General features: G+C 37.7%; 2 protein-coding genes across 2 annotated transcripts; one reads left to right on the forward strand and one right to left on the reverse strand.

The window, feature by feature from the left end:
* Positions 1-2,805: 2,805 nt before the first annotated feature.
* On the reverse strand, positions 2,806-5,754 carry LOC146305999 (GTPase IMAP family member 9-like). The gene is made up of 2 exons (XM_084713171.1): positions 5,618-5,754; positions 2,806-3,905 (listed from the first exon to the last, which is right to left on the reverse strand). The coding sequence occupies exons 1-2, from the start codon at positions 5,658-5,660 to the stop codon at positions 2,806-2,808; spliced, it is 1,143 nt and encodes a 380-aa protein (XP_084569297.1). The 5' UTR covers positions 5,661-5,754.
* A 9,477-nt stretch (positions 5,755-15,231) lies between these two features.
* Positions 15,232-19,553, forward strand: LOC146306000 (E3 ubiquitin-protein ligase TRIM39-like). The gene is made up of 10 exons (XM_084712624.1): positions 15,232-15,374; positions 16,303-16,537; positions 16,648-17,020; positions 17,204-17,299; positions 17,544-17,777; positions 17,870-18,017; positions 18,102-18,128; positions 18,235-18,299; positions 18,704-18,826; positions 18,931-19,553. The coding sequence occupies exons 1-10, from the start codon at positions 15,326-15,328 to the stop codon at positions 19,330-19,332; spliced, it is 1,752 nt and encodes a 583-aa protein (XP_084568750.1). The 5' UTR covers positions 15,232-15,325; the 3' UTR covers positions 19,333-19,553.
* The last annotated feature ends 1,245 nt before the right edge of the window (positions 19,554-20,798 follow it).

Here is a 20,798-nt window from a genome sequence, read left to right on the forward strand (position 1 = left end):
ATATATATAAATATAATGTTTGTCCTTACACATTTATTTAATTTAATTTATATGTGAAAAATCAATATATACAGAAATACACAACATATTTTGTTATTTCTCTATATATTCACTCACACATATATATTTATCTATTTTACCCTTATATTTTAACACAACTTTTATTCGCGTATTTATTTTTTTGTCTTTTCCTCTTTCAATTTTCAGATTTACTTATACATCCACATTTCTTTTTTCTTTTTTACTTTTATTTATTCCTTTTTATATTTCTAAAAGTATTTATTTATTTATTATTTATTCTTTTACAAATGTATTTGTGTTTTATGGCACTCCAGTGACTCCATACATAAAATGAAGCTGAGAGAAAAAAAGAAGAAAGAAATTATATAATGTAATTTATATGCAAAAATAAATTTAAAAAAAATATGACATATATGTAAAGAAATAAACAAATACATTTAATAAAACTTTCAAATTTTTCAACTTAATTTTTCTTTTATTTATTTCACTTTATATTCCAGATTTATTTTCCAGTTCTTGTATAGATTAATTTTTTTTGTTATGTCACTCCTGTGAATCCATACATAACAGCTCTAAGTATATAATGAAGCTGAAATGACTCTAAAAGTGACAGGTTTCTGTTTTTCATGACTGAACATTGGCTGTTTTGCATGAAAACTCTCAGCAGGTGGCGTGTTATTAAAGCATACATCGGCTGTTTAAAGGAAAAGTCCCTGCAGTTTTGTGACGGTGACTCTGCAGTCACTGCCTCTGCTCAGCCTCCAGTCAACACTGTGAGAATGTGGGTGAATCAGGAACCGGTCGTGCTGCAACAACAACACACACACTGATGAATGCTGAGCATTGTGTTGTCAGTATTTCCTGATTTATTACACACGTAACCAAAACAGCATTTGTGAACACATTTCTCTCATGCTTTTTGTCCTCAACACTTTTATATTCATTTCCAGTCTTTGTGATAGGATAAGTTTCATGGTGACTACACCCTTTAAACTGCACTTTTATTTCATTCTCACGTTATTCTGCAAGTTCATTATATTCAACATGTAGATGTTTTCATCGCTCCAGTGGTGGGTGAGGTTTGATATTCTCTACAAAAATATGATGCAGCGCCTTTGTTTTTGCTCCCATTTTTCACAAGCTGACGTAAAAGATCTAAAACTTATTCTGTGCACACGAAAAGTCTTTCAAATTTTGTTCACAAATTTGTTAGAATCATTGTTAATGAGCACAGGAAGAAGTCTTAGATCTTTAACTTAAACTCCTAAAAAAAATGAGGGCCAAAACAAAAGTGTTGCATCTATATTTTTGTTGAGTGTATTTACCAATGACATACCATTTACCAGTTTATCATTTACCAGTTGCATCTGAATGCAAACACCATTGACACGACTCACCTGACTCCTCCGTTACCAGCTGTCTTCACATTATAAATGGTGGGATACTGAGGGCTGCAAATTGACAAACCTGTTATGATAAATTTGGACGAGAGAAGGCTGATTTTGGATGACATTTTGAAATAGGACACGCCTCGTGAGACACTGCATTGGGATGCATCAATTGTATCTGGATTGGCCAGGATTAGAGTCCAGGCTGGAATCGCTTGTTAGAAAACCTGTGTTGCACAGGAGCTGCTCAAATACAAAGCACAAATACACAGCACTATAAATATGCCTCCATTTTTATCCATGCTAACAGTGTCTCTCCAGGGAAGGCCTGTTGACTACCTCAGTCCAGACTAAAATACTTCAACAGCTATCTGATGGATCGGTGCAGAATTTGGCACGGACATTCATGTTTCCCAGAGGATGAATCCTGATTTTGTTGATCTTCTGACTTTTCATCTACTGCCATCTTCAGGTAAAACGTGTTTGACTAAAAACTTGTACTGACGTTCTCATCAGTTTCGACCAGAGGTGTGGAGTCACATGAGTTAGACTCAGATTCAAGCCACAAATTTGATGACTCAAATAAAAATGATAAAATAATAAATATGATAAAATAAAAAAAAAAAAGACTTGCAACCTGATGTGGACTTAAACAAAAGTGACTCCAGGCTTCATTTGAACTTGAGCCCTTTGACTTAAAAATACTTGATACCCTCCCCCAAACCCAACATTTTCAATTCTACACCATACTTTTTGCAAAACAGTACACACAGTTTCTGACAACAGACACATTATTCAAAAATGAAATCTCTTGCAATCATTGGAGGAACACTTTATTCAAAATGCAAACCACACCTGAAATTGGAAATACACACATACACACAACACTCTTACTCTTTGCTGTAATGAAAATCTATGGGGTGCCATCATGAAACCAAAAAATAAAAAGCATATTCCTTTTGCACAGAGTCCAACTGGGGTCAGCTGTGAAAAAAAGAGCCATATGTAAATCTGTGCTCTCAGATTACAAATCTGTACACATGCAGTGCAAAACTGTGGCCACATTGTATTATGATTTTTTTTTTTTTTAAAGAAAAACACATGCTAGGTGTTTTACAGGGCAGATTTGTTGCATTTGTGCATTACTTTACAGTACTTACATTACAGTACTTTAAAATATATATATTTTATACCATTTGGTTTTCATTTCTTGATCTACACACATTTGAAATTAACTCTTTACTAGTTACCACAGAACGAATGATGAACAAATGAAGAACTAACTGCTACCATTAGATAATAAGTGAACCCCTAATTTTAATTTTATAAAGCTACTAATGATTAGTTAATGATTCAGGTACAATGATTCAGGCATGACTTGATAATAGATGAATTGTTAATGAGTACTTTCCCGAATGAATGTGAAGCACTTGGGAAGGAAGGTCCAAACTGCCTTTCCAGTGTGTTCAACAGCTTTTAGCAGATGATACAGTGGATTTAACTCCTCAGCTCTCTGTCTTGCCTCATTTTCATGGAAGAGCACCAACCTGCCTCTTGCCTCTCTCAGTTCTGTTTGTTGTTCTTCCATAATTTTATTCATCATGGTTATAAACTTGCTCTCTTTCACTGCTTCCCTCTGCTTCTCCCTCTGCCTCTCCTCCTTCATCTCCTGCCTCTCCTCCTTCATCTCCTGCCTCTCCCTCTGTCTCTCTTCCTCCCTCTCTTTCCTCTCCCTCTCTCTCTCAGCCTGGAATTGCTCAGTCACTTTCTTAATTATTTTTTCATATTTTTCTAGAATTTCACTCTCCATTTCCTCTCTTTCTTTTCGTCTTTGCTCCTCGTTCTCTTTCAGGATGCGTTGCTTCTCCTCTTCGTTTGCTCTCTCAGACTCTTGGAACATCTCGTTGGTGTAGTGGCTTCCTCCATTCTTCTGAACTAAATCTCTGATCTTCTGGAGCAGTTCAGTGACCTGAGAGCGGTTTTCTGTCTTATTGTTGAAGACATGGTACATGCCGTTACATCTGGCCACAAGTTCTTGAAGGTCTTTGCTTCCATTCAAGAAGTCCTCGATGGTGGTATCTCCAAGGTCGTCACCACGAGTGAAGAGAACCATGCTGTATTTGTCTGCCGCCTGGCCAAACATCTCTTGGATCTTTTTCACCGTCTGCTTTTCTTCTTCAGTGTATCTGTCCAGCTTAATGACCACCAGGAAAACATGGGGTCCAGGAGCAGCGTAAGTGATGCACTGGCATAAATTTTTATCTGTTTCATATTCGCCAAACCTGGTGTCAAAGAGGCCCGGGCTGTCAATGACAGCGACCTGTTGCCCATCCACCGCAGCTTTGCCCTTAGCACATTCGACAGTCATAGATTTAGCACTGAGCTGTGATTCAAAACATTGCCGCCCCAGAATGGTGTTTCCAGTGGCACTCTTCCCAGTCCCAGTCTTCCCCACCAACACTATCCTCAGCTCCTCAGTATCTGTTCTGTTGCATCCTGTGTAGAAGAATGAGTGACATAGAATAAGAATCAGGTTTTGTATTGTACATAATGTAACTTGTTCAAAGATGGGACAGAAGAAACATCTGTTCAGTTGCTTTGAAAGAGCAAAAATGATGTGGGAAATTAATGTCTTTTGTAGACTCTCCTTCTGAAACAAATTAATTCAGTCATGCACTTCTCTGGCTTTCTTTCTGTGATGAAATGTGGCCTCAAAAATCAGAGTGGTGAAAACTGGTCCACCTGTTCTGACCAAGTACCAAAGTGGTCAAAAGTCTGTCTCTGCCCACACGTAACTTCCTTTCACACTTTCCTGACAATCTTACAATTGTGAATAATTATTAACAGTATTATCCCTTACATGGGGCACCAAAATATGTTGGGGTATTTGCATATTATTTTTAATTTTGGTAATCATAAGTAATCAATGGTTATATTAAATTAAAGTATTTATAATTGTTATCCCCTGTTTGGTCTCAGGACTGCAATTGATGTGCGTGTGTGCAATTCCAGTGTCCCAACTCAGAGACAACATGTCACTGTGAGAGCAGGTAACACATAGCATCACTGTTCCTCCACACCCCACTTCCTCTATACGGTCAAATTCAATGTAAACCAAAGAACTCCTCATATGAAACAGAGTAGTATATCCTCTTACTGAAAAAAATGCATTTTAAACAGTTTTAAAGTTTACTTCTTCTTGCCACTAATAGCACCCTACAAATATAGTATTAATTCAGTGAAAATGTATTGTATCATATTGTATTGCAACAGGGCTTAATTTGTTGGCTATTTATAAAAAAATTCTAAGATGTTTCGTATCATTAAATATGTACTCAGACAGGTATTAAATCTTCTCAGTCAATGAGATGCACTCCCCTAAGTATATATATTGGCCATTAGCCATTTGAAGCTGTTAACCACAGTCTACAATCGCCAAATGGTATTTTAAATGCTCATGAACTGTGTCATTACAAACATTGCACATGAACCATGAACAAAACATGACAACAACTCACTAAATGCTTCTAAATCCTTCACTTTTTCAGACCAAAAAGGATCACAGTGTGTGCAGATAAATAACATTGTTTACCTGGAGCTGACGTTAGCTGCCAGCCTGCTACACAGTGTGGCTAACGCTGGCAGTGCTAACAGCAGCAGCTGACAGACTGGTTTTACAAGCTGTCATCTGCATAATACCTCAGTGGCAACATTGTGCATGAATAAAATATTGATAAATAGCTTAATCCAATAGTATTTCTGGTGCAGAATAGCAATGGTGGCAATGTTTAAAAAAATCACTTTCCTTCACAAAATAATAAGGTTGATGATATCACTGTTGTTTTTTTTTTACAATGTTTAGCTGATAGCACAGTTTAATTTAAAAGCACATCTTCTGAACCTCCCTCCAAAAGAGGACTCAGAGAACAAAAACGGCATGTATTTTAAACAAGCACCAAGTCTTCAACATTTTTGTAGTGATTAAGAAATCATTATTTTTAGTGAAAAACATTTCATAAATATGTAAATGAATAATAGTAATAATTATACATATACCTTTGCAGTTCAGTACAAAATCTATGTATGGACTAATCTAAGTATTAGGAGCTACAGTAGAGTTACATAAAATTAGATATAACAATGTTCAATGTTATATCACTATAAAACACCAATTAAACACTAAAAATGGATAGTGTATCATGACTTACCTAAGTTGCTGACCTTGTCTGGGTTGTGATGCTTGTTGGCCATGTTTGAGTCAAAGAGTCCAGAGAGAAGATACCTCAGATCAAGTAAAGACACCCCGTGTCTGCTCTATTTAAAATGGTGACATAAAATAAACCACACCCAGATGCACCTGCCCTGTCTCAAATGAAAAGAGAAACTGACCATGTCGACCTTTCTTATGGGACAGTCTACAATCATGAAATTATTACTGAACTTGGACTTAACTTTTGCTTTCTGTATAGCACACTTTCTCAGTCTTTGCCACCAGAATTTTATTCTGTATGGAAGGATACAAATAAACAAATAAAACATTTAATAAGAATGAATAATTCTTTACAAATAACCATTGAGACATTACACTTTCCCTTGATTACACTGAAGTTGTGCTTACATTTTAAGGAAATTTTAAGGATGAAATTCGGCCTGCAATCTGTCACTGTCTGACTGAACAGCCTAATGAAAGTGATACTTTATAATTCATAATATTTTAAACTACTGAGTCATTTGGTGTTTTCAAAGTCGTTCTATTGAGCTGAGACAGATACCATATTCTGTTTGTGTTCAGATGCTGCTGCTGAGCGCAGAAGATAGTTCACACTGCGCATGATGCAATGTTGAATATATTCCACTTAATAAAGTTATTGATCGCTCAAAATTAAAAAGGAAAACTCTAAAAAAAAAAAAAAAAGCTTTCACTCATTTGGTGTGAGGCTTGAGATGGATTTTTGGCATCTTTCTTCAGTTAGGGGCACTTTTTGCCACGGACAATAGCTGAAGGGAAATCCATTATATGCTGCGGTATTTCACATAGAATTATTTTGGATAAATTATAAATCCAGTGTTCTTGAAGCTTTGGGTTTTCACCTGGAATTTTGTCTGAGATTCTAAATGTCGCTGCCATCCTCAGTCCAGCACATTTGATCCCTCCTGCACAGTGCACAATTTATATCTTCTTTGTTTAATATTTTGAAGTATTTCCACACAGAGGTGGTGGCAGACATCATGTTGTGTGTCTAATTCAGATGTTAGAGCCACACGTTACTCTATTAGATGCATTATTGATCACAGGTGTTTGAATTTATGGTGATTTGTGCTTGTTAACAAGTTAATTAAACCTTTCAGTGGGGCAGTGATGAACTTCCACCCAACAGACAGACAACAGACATACCAAAGTATGTTATGGAGCAAATGAGGGAGCAAGTGAGAAGAAGAAAGTTAGTGATAAATTACCTGTTTTATTATCAGAACTTCATAAACAAATGTTATTATACAAGAAAACATATGTACACTTATTCTTTTCACCCCATAATACTACACTGTGGAATAGCAGATATATTTTGTTCAGGAATAAATCCCTATTTTATACGGATTGGTACGAGAGAAATATATGGTCTATAACTGACTTAATGGATGCTAATCACATAACATAGCACATCAATACACAAAGTATTAGGCATACTGATGCCATCATTTACCTCAAAGCCTGTCGAAACACAGCCTCAGTGAGCTGCCAGCATGCCTTTAGAGTCTTAATCTTTTTTGAATTAGGGCACATCTACCTCAATTTTTCCAGCAAATAAAGACCATTGTACAAGACAATATTAATAAATAAATAAATAAATAATAATAATAATAATAATAAAACATATTATAAAACAAAACAAAAGCAGTAATGATGTGTTTCTTCTTTTCTTTCTGCTTGCTAAAGGTTTCTGTTTCCTAGATTTTGAAAACTGGTTCATCCTGTTTCTCATATTTCAGTAGTGTTATCACAGTGGTGTTACATTACCTCACAGCTTCCTATAAGAGCATAATAAGGTGCTTCATTGACCCGTGGTCTCATTAGAGTCCTACAAAATGATTTTGTGTGAGCTGAGACACAACAGGTGAGGTACCCAGACTGGATACGCCTCACATAATCAATGTTTGGCACTTCTCTTTTTACGACATACATTCAGACACTGATCGCTGCACTTCAATGTACAGGATATACTGCACTTTGAGTAGTAGTTTTAATTTGATCATAGTTCATTACCAGTTGATAAAGACAGCATCTCTAAGCTTCTGGTTTGCAATAGGAAATTTTAAAAAATGGACAACAACATATTTTCACATCTTGTATATGTGTCAGTCTTGACACTGAACATTTACAATATCCTAAACTGACCCTGACCTACATTCTGACATTGTTTGTCATACTTCAATGTACAGGACATACTGTTCTTTACTAAACTATTTCCTCATGAACCTGCCTCACCTTCTCACCCTCTTCTTATCGTCTCCTCAAAGCATCTGTACCTCCCAGAAAAACATTTTTTTAAACATCCAAATGAGACCTTGTTGTATTACACCACAGTTAGACCCTTTTAATCAGCTAACAAGAGCCTCTGGAAGGAGGTTTCTGGTTCTCGCAAAGCAACACACTCAGTTTGGTGTTTTTCTATAAAACCTTGAGACTAAAACCAACAATAGCCGATGTTAATCTGTGTCTGAGTCCCTTTGGACATGTCTGTCTATGGCTTTCAACCACAAGCTCATTCAGTCCCACAAATAAAAAGTTGGTTATTTACTAAAGAGAATTAGGACCACATGTGAAATATTTATATGAGTTTGGGCCATGTGAAAAATGTATTTGAGTTCTAAGTTTAAATTCAGAGGATAAAGTCAGAATTCTGAGAGTAAAGTGGCGCCCCTGTGGCTCAGTTGGTGGAGTGTACACCCCATGTGCTGAGGCTATCAGACCTCTGCAACAGCCTCCAGTTTGTCTCCCACCTGTGGCCCTTTGCTGCGTGTCATGCCCTCTCTCTACCAGCTTTCCTATCTTCACTTCAGCTGTCTGTCAGATAAAGGCAGAAAAAGCCCCAAAAATAATGTTGGAAAATAAAAAAAGATTTGTGAGAAAAAAAAAAAAAAAAAAAGAATTCTGCACAGTTAAAAATTCTGAATTCTAAGAATAAAGTCCATATTTAGAGAGTAAAGTGTGACTTCTGAGTTTAAAGTCAGTCAGTTCATCAGGATGGTGTGGTGGGTTGTTTTTTTTCTGGACTTCCAGTGTAAGTATAAATTGTAAGGGCACGAAACAACATTAGTGTAACATTTTCAAATGTATTTTTACATAATAGGTATTAACTGCTTACAGGAGAAATATAAATATGTAGTAAAAAAAGAAAATATGTCTGATGGAAGACAAAAACACCACAAGTTTCCATGGCATGAAAGAAACGCCCTGTTTTGATGCTGGTTAAGGATGGAATATACTGTACTGTCCTGGTTAAGGACAAACTGTACTGTTGATCTTAATCTTGCTGTGGGAATGTACTGTGCAAACGTCACCAGGATAAAATTGCCCATTGCTACTATAACCTCATCTCTTTTGAGGCATGACAGCTGCTATTGTGAAAGTGGGTTAGAAAAGCAGAGGTGTGACGATTGTTAAGGACACATACCTCCCTGACATTTGCAAACAAAACTGATAAACTCTGATCAAATATGTCCAGAAATCATCAGTGCAATCTCAATACTTAGGACTTCTATGAAAATATCAGCGCTAGTTTTTCTGGGTGTTAGTGTTGCCAAGGGACACTGTTTGTAGGTTTCAGTGTCTGTTTTGAGGCTCTTCATTTTACAAAGGAAAGTTCAGACTCTTTGTGGACGGGATATACAGAACTGCCCAAACTATGACAAATACTCCCTCAGACAAACCTTACTTACGTACTTCTACTTGAGTACAGACTGTGTACACTTTTACTTCCTCTGTAAAATACTAATTTATCATTTTTTGCTGTTTGCAAAATATGATGCATTGTTATTGGTTAACCTGGCTATTTATTACTGCATTGCATTATGCAGAGAGGTGTTATTTTGCCTTCCCTTATTGATATGAATGTCGTGGAAACAGAGGCTCGAGCTGTTTCACCAAAAACTGAAAGTTCTCATCTTCATGAAGGTCTGACTAATTACAGGGCTATTATAGTAGACTGCATTAGTTTAGCCAGGTTTATTTTACTGCTAAAAAATTTATGTACTTAAGTGAAATTTAGAATGCAAGATTTTTACGTGTAATCCTTCGGTATCGTAACTTTTACTCACATTTCATGCTTCTTCCACCACTGTTGTTTGCAAAAGCCCAATTAGATAATGCTGAATAATGAATCCGCACATTTTCATGAAATAAAAGTACAATAATCCACACTGACAACTGGGTCTGACACACTTTAATTTCTCTTATAGTCAGAAGTTGTTTCACAGATTTTTCATCCACTTGCACAATAACTGCGTACTTTTCATTCACGTGTGAAACGTAAAAACGTGACCTGATTATAAACTGCTGTCTGTAACTGCTTTGTCGTCAATGATTTTGAGGAATGGGTGGGACATTTTTTGCTTCAAATAATTAATCAGGAATAATTATTATAATTATACAGCCATATAAATCTCAATAGACCTGCAAAGTGCACATGGGACTGGATCACAGTGGTCAGATCGTCTTTAACAGATCAGTCATATGACAGCTGCATCTACATGTTTACTGTAAGAAAACAAGGATTGAACACTTATGATCTATAACGTAGAAAATGAACAAGACGTTACATCTGATCATGAGACCTGCCTGACCCGTGGAGAAAAAGGTCTTTGTACTTGTGTCAGAGCCTTATGCTGGCTATATCTGTTTCTGTTTTTTTTATTTTGTTTTGTTTTGTTTTTCCATTGTGCCTGTTCACACCTACCCAAACCAAACCACTGACTTACAATGACAGGCTTCTCATACCAGAGACGTTGCCAAAAAGTGGCTTTTTGTAAGTCTTGTGGAACCAGTTAAACAGTGATGCCGGTTAAATGACTGAGCGAGCCACTTCCAAGTTATTGTAGTTGTGAAACAGCATCCTTGCTGGTTAATTCTTGTCTCATTTGTGGTGATAAACTGTATATTCATTAATTTTAGTGCTATTTTCCAAGCTACACATGATGCAGCCTTAAGCTATGCTTGATTCAGACAGTTAATTCATCTCCCTTCCAAATTAACATTTAACATATTTTACACCACACACCCCTGAACATAGTTAGGAAATAGTACACCAGCTAGTTAGCTACTTCTTGTCTAATTTGTGGTCTGATGAAAAATAAATTCTTCTAAAACTAAATTGCCCCTTTTTGCTATTTTCCAAGCTGTGAAATAGCACACTGGTTAGCCAGTTCTTGTCTCTCATGTGGTCCAATAAATGGTAAATTCATGAAAGTCAGCGCTGCATACTGCTATTTTGCAAGCCACTGTCATTGTGAAATAGCACACTAGCTAATTCTTGTGTCATTTGTGTTCTGAGGAGTAAATTTACCAAACTAAGAGCCCCATGTCGCAGAACAGGTTTTATAATAATTGATGTTGATTATTACTGGCAAGCAGCACACAGTAGAGCTCACTGTCTAAATATACTGTATAGTATGGTTAAATTATCTGGCGTGATGAATAACAGTCAGTTCTAACATGATGACATGACAGCTGGATAATTACAGATGTGGATGACACATCACTTGATTCAATCAAATGTGACGGGTAATTCAGATGGAGTTTTTCTTTGAGCTTGCCAGAAGCTTGTGACTGTAGGGGGAGGAAACATTACTTAAGACTGAGAATCAGATCAAATTATATTTTACATGTTGTTTGCTTTAACACATCACCTTAACAGTGAATTTTAACCCTTAAATTGGCAAGCACATATAAATATTTTTCGGAAATTAATTTGTTTAATGTATCTATGCTAAAATAAGAAAAAAAAAAAAAAAATTCAAAATGTGACCTTTAATTTCCAATTTAGATTCTGTGTCCCCTGAGATGTATTGCCCAGTGTTTTGCATTCTAGGTTTTACTGACATGTTTGATAGCTGTCAAAGTTCAGACCACTTAGCAACTGGGGGAGATGTGAACGAGCAAGTGAGCGAACAGCTGATTGGTTCAGTTTTCCGAAATGAGGACGTCCTAACCTGCTCCGTGCATCAGCGGACAAGCTGAGCGATGTCGCTTGCTTGAAAAATCGCTCGCCCCGCCTCTATTTCAGCCAAGTTTCACACACGTCTGAATTATTTTATCTGGTTACAATCGATGTGACATCCTTGACGTTTGTGTTTCCCCTCATCAAAACAGTCAAGGGGACGACAAAAGACTAATAAACAAGGTTGAGAGGAAGTGGCACCTTTTATATGATCCACAGCAGCCTGTTTATAGGAATATCTCCAAACAGGACAGGATATGGAAGGAAAAAATGGAAATTGTGGGAATTAAAGTAAAGCAAGTAAACTGTCCTCCAACTATACAAAAACAAGGCTGATTTAAGAAAAGTTAAGAATGAATAACACAGTTGATACTGGCCAGCTGAGTTTGGTTGTAAAAGGGACTAGAATTGTTTCTTGTAATGACAACAGTAAGCTCCTGCATCTTTTGATTTTGAGAGCAAAACTTTCACCTAAAAGTCTGAGAATGATTTTACTTCATATTATTTTTGACCAGTGAACGTGCAAAAACGTGTGTACACACAGGTGAATTCATTGGGGCGGGGCTGTGTCTAAATTTAGATGGGAACCGCAGAATTGCGAAAGGTTTTGGGGGTGATCATTTTATTTTTCCCCCTAGCTGGACGTGCCTGGAAGGCCTCCCGAGGGAGGTGATCAGGCGGCATCCCTCACGGACGACTCAGCTTCTCACCCTATACCTAAGGGAGATGCCAGCCACCCTCCTGAGAAAACCCATTTCGGCTGCTTGCATACGCCATCTTGTTCTTTCGGTCATGACCCACCCTTCATGACCATCAGTGAGAGTAGGAACAAAAACTGACCGGTAGATTGAGAGCTTTGCATTCTGACTCAGCTCTCTGTTTGTCACAACGGCCTGGTACAGCGAACGCAATACCGCTCCCACTGCTCTGATTCTCTGGCCCATCTCATGCTTCATTCCCCCCTCACTTGAGAACTAAACCTCTGAGAAACTTGAAATCCCTCATTTGATGAAAGGATCCACCAGTTTCCTGCTGAGAATCATACCAGAGCTAACTTCAACATCTCTGATGCTAAAGCAGTCATATTAACAATAAGTTGTTTTATGATAAATTTAATGACCCAATAAGCAGTCAACGTGAGCTCCGACACGACCAGATATTTTAAGATGCAGAGTCATTAACAAATTTTTTCACATCACACCCATGTTTACGCATCTGTCCGTCTGTGAGCTGCATGTGTGTGTTGATGATTCACCGTTTACTACATCAGTTTAATAAAGCACTGGCGTGTATGATCCAGTCCAAGACTATTAATAACTGAGGTGTGTGTCTCTTCTTTGCTGTTGGTGAATCTGTAGTGGTGCAAGAAAGCTTTTTTTACACAAATAAAAAAAAAAATTGTTTTTGTTTTGACTCCATTTGTATTTTTTAGAATTTGTCCAAACAGTTATTGAACATTTATTAAACTAATTATCTTTCTCCATCACAATATTTGCTGTTAATTAAATATGAATTTCAGTGGTGTCATATTTTTTTATTAAAGTATTGAATTTAAGCAGGTATAATCAATATTTCTATAGTAAAAATGTGAAAGAGGTAAGACAGTGATGGAGCCAGAGAATTATTAATTAATTAAAATCTTGGTTTTAAGGAACTTAAGTGTTTCAGCTCATTGTTTAGATGTCCGACCCAAAACTGTTTCGGTTCACTCTTACTGCCCTCACAGCCTGTTGGTATCCATACACACATACTCTGTAGATGTCTCACTGGGTCTTCAACAGAAGGTCTGTGACCCCTAGGGGGGTCCTCAAAATTACTGCAGTTGGGCTGCCAAATTAGTGTTCATTTTAACAGTTTTAACAGTTTATATATATATAATGATTTGCAAATTTGCAAATAGAAATTTTTTGACTTGTATTCAATTGCATACAGTTCAAAGACAAGATATTTAATGTTCAAACTACTAAACTTTGTTGTTTTTTGTACATATACAGTCATTCTGAATTGAATGCCTGCAGCACATTTCAAAAGAATAGGACAGGGTTGTTCACAAGCATGAACAGGGTGAGAGTCACCATGTTGAGAGAAGTTTCTACAGTGCAACAGTTTAAGAACATTTTTCTGCATTAAAAACCCAAATAATTGTATAAATGATACTACATGCACTCAGGAACACTTTGGAAAACTGTTGTCAGGAGCCCTTTTTCTTAATTATTAGTAATTATTAGTCACTTTTGATACTTTAAGCACATTTTGCTTGAAATGTTTTTACTCGAGTTTCATTTTCAATGAGGGAAATTAATTCTATTGCTAAGAGCCGTTTCTGAGAAGAGAGCGACACATGGGTGAACAAGGAATGGACTATTTTTATTTGGTGTACTTTTTTTCTGTACTACATCCAAAACAAACTTACCGTCTGACGTGGGAGTGTTCCTGACATTTTTTGTCTTTGTTTAAAGGTGAAACTTTACAAAACAGGTTTGTCTTCCTGCTTGCAGCAATGCAGATGGTGTGTCTCTCTGACAGAAAAATGCAGAAGCGTACTAAGACAAAACAAACAACGAGTATATGCCTCCATTCTCTAATGGAGGTCATCTGATACAAAGTATGGAGTGTCATTTGAACATATTTTCTATCAGCAGTAAAGTGTAAATACTGAAGTTAAAAGCGTGCAGGTGTGTGTGTGTGTGTATGTGTGTGTGTGTTGCACTTGTTGCATTCGATGGATGGCTCATTGACGTCCCAAGACGTACTGCAGCATATTTATTGTAACCCCAGACATCCTAAACCTGTCCAAGTAGTTTTGTTACGTACCCAAACTGCAACCATTCCATGTGTTAAAGGAAAAGTCTGTAATATGTTTGTCGTAATAATAACATGTCATCAGAGATAAAGGAAACATGTTAAGTTGAAAAACTCACTTCTCTGACAGCGCTACAGCCACAGTGTTCCCCTGCTATTGCTCGGCAGTTTCATGTTAATTACAGATCAAATTTATTTTTTCACTGAACTCAAACTCCAGAGCGTGTATTTTCAGAGCAGTGGGCTAAACAGCTGATCGACTTACAGTGAAGGACTTGTCGTTGTTTGTTATTGTCAGTCACAGGGTTACAACATATTGAATTCGCAGTCTGTGGGCCCTATCTTAAGGTGATCTAAAGGTGTGTCCCAATCCACTTCTGCTGACTTGTGCCAAGGGCGCAGGGGTATCCTGTTGCTCAGATATAACATCTTGTGTGTTATAGATCATAATTGTTTAATCCTTGTTTTTCTGGATCGCAGTAAACACACACACACAAACACTACAGCTGCTACAGCTGTCATGTGACTGGCCTGACAATCAATTGTTGAAATGCGACTGCTACACGATCACACGCATGTTATCAACCACAGGCATTCATGGTGATGATTTACAGTTTGCGGATCTGCCCTTTCCTGGTATAGCTTGGCCTGTGGCTGAGATCCAAACACTCACTGCACTCTGCACGTGGCTCCAGCTGAACTCGACTGCCTCACTTGATCTCAGGAAAAAAACACAAAGACCGCAGTCAAAACTGAAGGACCAGAAAAACCAGTGTGTGACTGATGCGGCGAAATGAAACTTACGGGATATATTTTTTTCAACAATCAGATTATGTGACTAATGGCACAGTCACTGACTGAGTATTTAAACTTCTGCACACTGTGTCTGTATCAGTCCACATGCACTGCCAGACTTCATGCCGCATCTCTAACATGTCAATTCAAACTGGTGAGTTGTTTTTTTATTTTTTCTATTGCATTCAGAAAATAAAATAACATACTGTGGGATTAATACAACACAAAGCAGCTACTCATTTGTGAATTTTAAGCATCACAATTTTGTAGTTGACAAAACATGACAAACCTCTGCAGTTGAAAGCAGGTAATCTTTAATTTAAAGATGTACCAAAGATTAATTTACTATTTGATGTAGAATTAATTGCATCAAGTGCATTAAGAAATATAGAATTAGCATTTGACTGGTGAATACAAGATAAATACAGTTTATTTATCCAGTCTTGATTACATTTTTTTCCAGGTGGTTAAAAATATAAAATACACATTTGGTTGGATCTGAATAATTAGTTTTATTGCATATCTTGGCTGGCAACAACTGGTCAATTGTGTGCCACTTTTTCGTAGTTTCCACTTTTGTTTCATAGTTTCACACATTTTGTAGAGTAGCTTAATTTTGCTATACAATAATTTGCAAGTCATCTGTGTGTTGCAATCCTGGAAAAACTTCATTTTCTTTGTGTCATTAGTCAGATATTGCAAATCGTTCTGATGTTATGAGTAATCAGTCCCTCATAGGTTTCACAGGCTTTTCTTTTTTATTTTGGAAATGCCTGATTTCACTTCAGTTTTTGCTGCTGATGAAAAAAAGATGCAAATTTTGTTTTTCTTTCTTTCTTTTTTATTTTTTTTAATTGAAATTCAAAGCAACTTGTTCAAGAGAATAAAAAGGCATTCATAACCTTACCAAACTTTTTTTTTTCTTTTCATCTGAGCAGAATTTCACAAAGCCCAAACTTTAGTACAAGTTACAAAACAGAAAAATAAAAATACATAATATACATGTATATACATACATAATAAAATAATGTTACTGTCACTCCGGTACACACGTTAAAGTAATATAATATTTTTATCCTCAGCCAGAAACACGGCCTCTGTGCCACTTGAGGACCACTTCAGGTGCTGCATTTGTCTGGACACCTACACCGACCCTGTCACCATCCCATGTGGACACAACTTTTGCCTGGACTGCATCGACGGCTTCTGGGATACCAAGGACAAGTCGGAGTGTCCGCTGTGCAAAGAGACGTTTGCAGAACGTCCAGAACTCAGGATCAACCGAGTATTTGCTGAGATCATTAAATCCATAGACAGGTTTGTTTTGAATTTGAACTTTTTTAAGCTTTTATTTCAAACTATATTTAAAAAAGAGGAAAATATTTTAATTTAATTGAGATTTAACCAAACTTAATTCAAATCAAAAGGTCTCAGTCACCCACACCAAAACCAGGGGATGATGTCAACGCTGAGGTGCCACCAAACCAACTTTTCAAAGCTGAAGAAGTTCCCTGCGATATCTGCCATGAAAACAAGTTGATGTCGGTCAAGTCGTGCCTCGTGTGCCAGGCATCTTACTGCCAGTTTCACCTCACGCCGCACCGGAGGGACCCGGCGCTGCAGAGGCACCGGCTGACGGATCCGGCCACCTTCCCCAACAGTCACCTCTGCAGAAACCACAACCAGCCTCTGACCATGTTCTGCAAGAGAGACGAGATTCCGCTGTGCGTGAAATGCACAGAGAGCGATCACAAACACCACGAGATCGTCGCCATGGAGAAAGAGAGCAAGAGGATCAAGGTGAGGAAAAGTCAACCAGACCTTTCTTCTTGCTTTCCTCTTGTGCAAACATAGAAGCATTTCTTTATTTTTGTATTTTTTTGAGTGAGAAAATAACCTCAGTCACTCAGTCAACTTAATTTCTCCTGATGTTATTAAACATTTTCTTTAAGTTCTTGCTGTTTTGGTGCTTTTTTCTTACAGGCTCGTCTGGGGGGAACAAAAGCTGAAATTCAACAGATGGTCCATGTCAGGCTGAGGAAAATGGAGCAGATAAAAAAATCAGTGGAAATGAGCAAAGTAAGTTTGGCAGTGTTGTATGGAGGCAAACTGTAAACATCAGTTAACTCATTCAACTTTAAAAAGTTTGTTATAAACGGCTTGCACACAAAACTTTCAATGTACACAGTAAATAAGTAAATAATTTTGAGCTGGTTCACCTTAAAAGTGTAAGTTAAGTGAACGTAGGCTTATGAGAGAAGTTCAATAAGATGAAATTACAGTTCATGTTAAAAAAAAAAAGTCTTTTTTTTTTCCTTAACAGAGAATCACAGAGGGGGAGATACAGAGCAGCTCTCAGGTCTGCACCATGCTGATAACCGCCATCGAGAGACAAAAGGTCGAGCTGGAGGAGGAGCTGAAGAGGAAGCAGGACGAAGCTGAGAGGAGAGCTGAGGAGTTGCTCGAGGAGCTGAAGCAGGAAATCAACATGCTGCAGACGAGGAGCAGCGAGCTGCAGCACCTGGAGCTCACCAGGAGCCCTCTTCACCTCTTACAGGTCAGATACCTGAACTGCATTTTAACATCTCTGCTGGGTCACCGTCTGAGAACCGCGCTCATGAGAAACCCCACGTGTCTCTTCTATTTCAGAGTTTCCCATCTCTCAGTAAACTCCCGTCCACTAAAGAGTGGTCTGATGTGCCGGTCCACTCGGATAACTGCATGGGGACGGTGAGGAGAGCTGTCTCTAAGCTTGTGGACTTCTCCCAGGAGCTTGTGGACAAACTGTCTGCAGAAGGTCAGTAATCTTTTCACAGGAAGTTATTAGAGATTCTCATGAAAATCAATGCATGAAAATAACATTATTTCTCCCTTTTTGCAGAAGCAGACAGGATGAATCAATATGCAGGTATGTTCACAATCATACACACAGTGCTAATTTAAATAACCTTGGTTAAGATTGATTAATACCCTTTTTATCACCGTCTAACTGTTTTCCTTCTTTGTTTCTGCAGTTGATGTCACTCTGGATGCTGAGACCGCTTCAGGCTGGCTGGTCCTGTCTCCAGACAGGAAGAAGGTATTGTCTAATTGTTTGATCACTGACTTAAAGGGATAGTTTGCATTATTTGAAGTGGGGTTACATGAGGAACATATTGATAATCAGTGTATTACCTACAGTAGAGAAGCAGCAGTACCTCATCAGAAGCTATGCAATGTACTGCAACAGCAAGCCACCTAAAAAATCAATCAATAAAAGTGTATGCTGTATTTAGAATATTTTCACCACTTTACGTTATTGTCAGACAGTCTCTTTCCAAAAGATTTGGAAGTAATGCAAAAAGCATGTGAGAATGAGCTCAAAATGAAGCTAAAAATGCTTCGAGTGAGACGATTAGCACGACAGTGTTCTGTCTGGCTGATGTTCCATATGATGAAGATGATGATAATAAAGATGACAACGGTGATTATTTTGATCCACAGGTGAGCTTCACTGACCAGAAGAAGAAGGCCCTGCTGCCAAACATTCCTCAGAGATTTGACTCCTGCGTCTGCATTTTGGGGAAACAAAGCTTCACATCTGGACGACGCTACTGGGAGGTTCAGGTAAGAGCCCAGGAACAAGAAAACACATTTCGAGCTAACAGCGTACTTTAACAAATCAAATGTTTACAAATGTTTTCTCTGTTTTTGCCTGTCTGATCTTTCAGGTTGGAGATAAAACAGACTGGGATCTTGGCGTGGCCCGGGAGTCCATCAACAGGAAGGGGGCCATCACGGTGCGACCTGACACCGGTTACTGGGCGATCTACCGGCGGAAAGGCAGCAGCCTCAGCGTGTGCGCCAGCCCCTCCGTCACCCTCCACCTGCAGGAAATCCCCCAGAAAGTCGGTGTGTTCCTGGACTACGAGGAAGGCTCGTTGTCCTTCTACAACGCAGAAGCAAAGACTCACATTTACACGTACAGCGGGTGCACCTTCACCGAGGCGCTCTACCCCTACTTTAACCCCTGTGTTCAAGATAACGGGAAGAACACTGCGCCGTTGATCATCTGTCCTGTGGAGAGAACAATCAGGGAAGGACAGGACATTACCCTCGAGTCAGATGTGTGACTTGTTTGTAGTTCTTATTTAAGTTTGAACACACTTGTTTTAACTGTAACAGTTGACCAATACTGGCCTGCATCAGGCTGAAATCGATGAGGTATTTCTTCTTTTATTACATGATGCAAACCCTTTAACTGCCTAATGGATGGCTGCAAGGCTTTTCCTAATTCTTACAACATTTTTGATTCAGTTTTTACCTGTACATTTATTCAAATGAATCTTTTCAAAATGATATCAGACTCGTGTGTATATACACGTACATAAAATACTGTAAAAGTGTTGTTGAATGAACTGTGAAACATTTAGCCTACATGGACTAAATGTTTGACCTGAAAATAAAAGCCAGGTTTTGAAAAATAAATTGTCATTTTGTAAATGTTTTTTTTTTTTAAATTTCACAGCAGAGTCGTTGTGAAATCTTCTCTTAATTGCAATCAAATTACACATTTCAATTAATTAATTCATTTTAATTAATTCTTATTATGCTTTCATTTAAAATGACTCTGGAGTCAACACATGGTCGAGACACAACTGATACTAATATTATTTAATGAATGTGTTTAAAATAGTGTACCTGTGATTGAGCAGTATTCTTGCCTTTTTTACAACCAGGAAGTGAGACAGGGGTCCTTAGGGTATAGCTGACTCTTTTTATGCCTGATTAAATCATGTTTTTGTAAAAATCTGACTTACCCCTAAAGTCAAGTGATACATAAAACTGAGTAGTTAATGAGTATTTACAAAGCAGCACCTCATTATCACCTGATGTGTACTTACTCTTTTTTTTATCAACTACTCATTAAGTAATCATTAGCAACTCCATAAAAGTTGATTACCATGACTAGCATGTTAGTTCTTCAGTCGTTCGTTTGTTTCTGAGTAACCACTCAATTTTTGTGTACCTTATTATTGTTTACCTTATATTTAAAGTACTAAAGTCTTACTATAACCTCAATGGAGGCAGTGATGTGCAATAATGAGGACTGACAGTTGGTAGTGTTTGTGCCCTGACCTGACCGCAGCAACCAAAGTCAACACCACACCTGTTTGGTTTTAGGTCAAACAATAAAAACAGCTCACACCTCTTAAGACTCACGTTCTTCTTTGACCTCACTGCCGGTAACAGCAATAAAACATGCATTTGACAGGGAACATTGTTAGGCTTTCATCTGTCCTCATAAACTGTCACCAGTTACAGAATTTTCTCTTAACCCTTTCCATTACTAGACAATTTTAAACTGATCTCTACTTGTCAAGTTACTTCTTTTTTCCACAATGCACATTTTCACTGATCCATAGCATCCAACTTGCTGCAACATGACTTTCATGGCTGCATTAGGACTAAATATGGTCCAAAATTGGGCTAATTTTGAACCAAATCAGACAGACTAAACATAATCCAAATGTCAACATGTATTTTTGGGTTACAATTGGACAAGAAATGATGGACCAATCATGAGCCAATTTTCCAC

The sequence above is a fragment of the Lutjanus erythropterus genome, chromosome 23, assembly GCF_056507025.1.
Source record: "Lutjanus erythropterus isolate fLutEry1 chromosome 23, fLutEry1.hap2, whole genome shotgun sequence".
NCBI lineage: Eukaryota > Metazoa > Chordata > Actinopteri > Lutjaniformes > Lutjanidae > Lutjanus > Lutjanus erythropterus.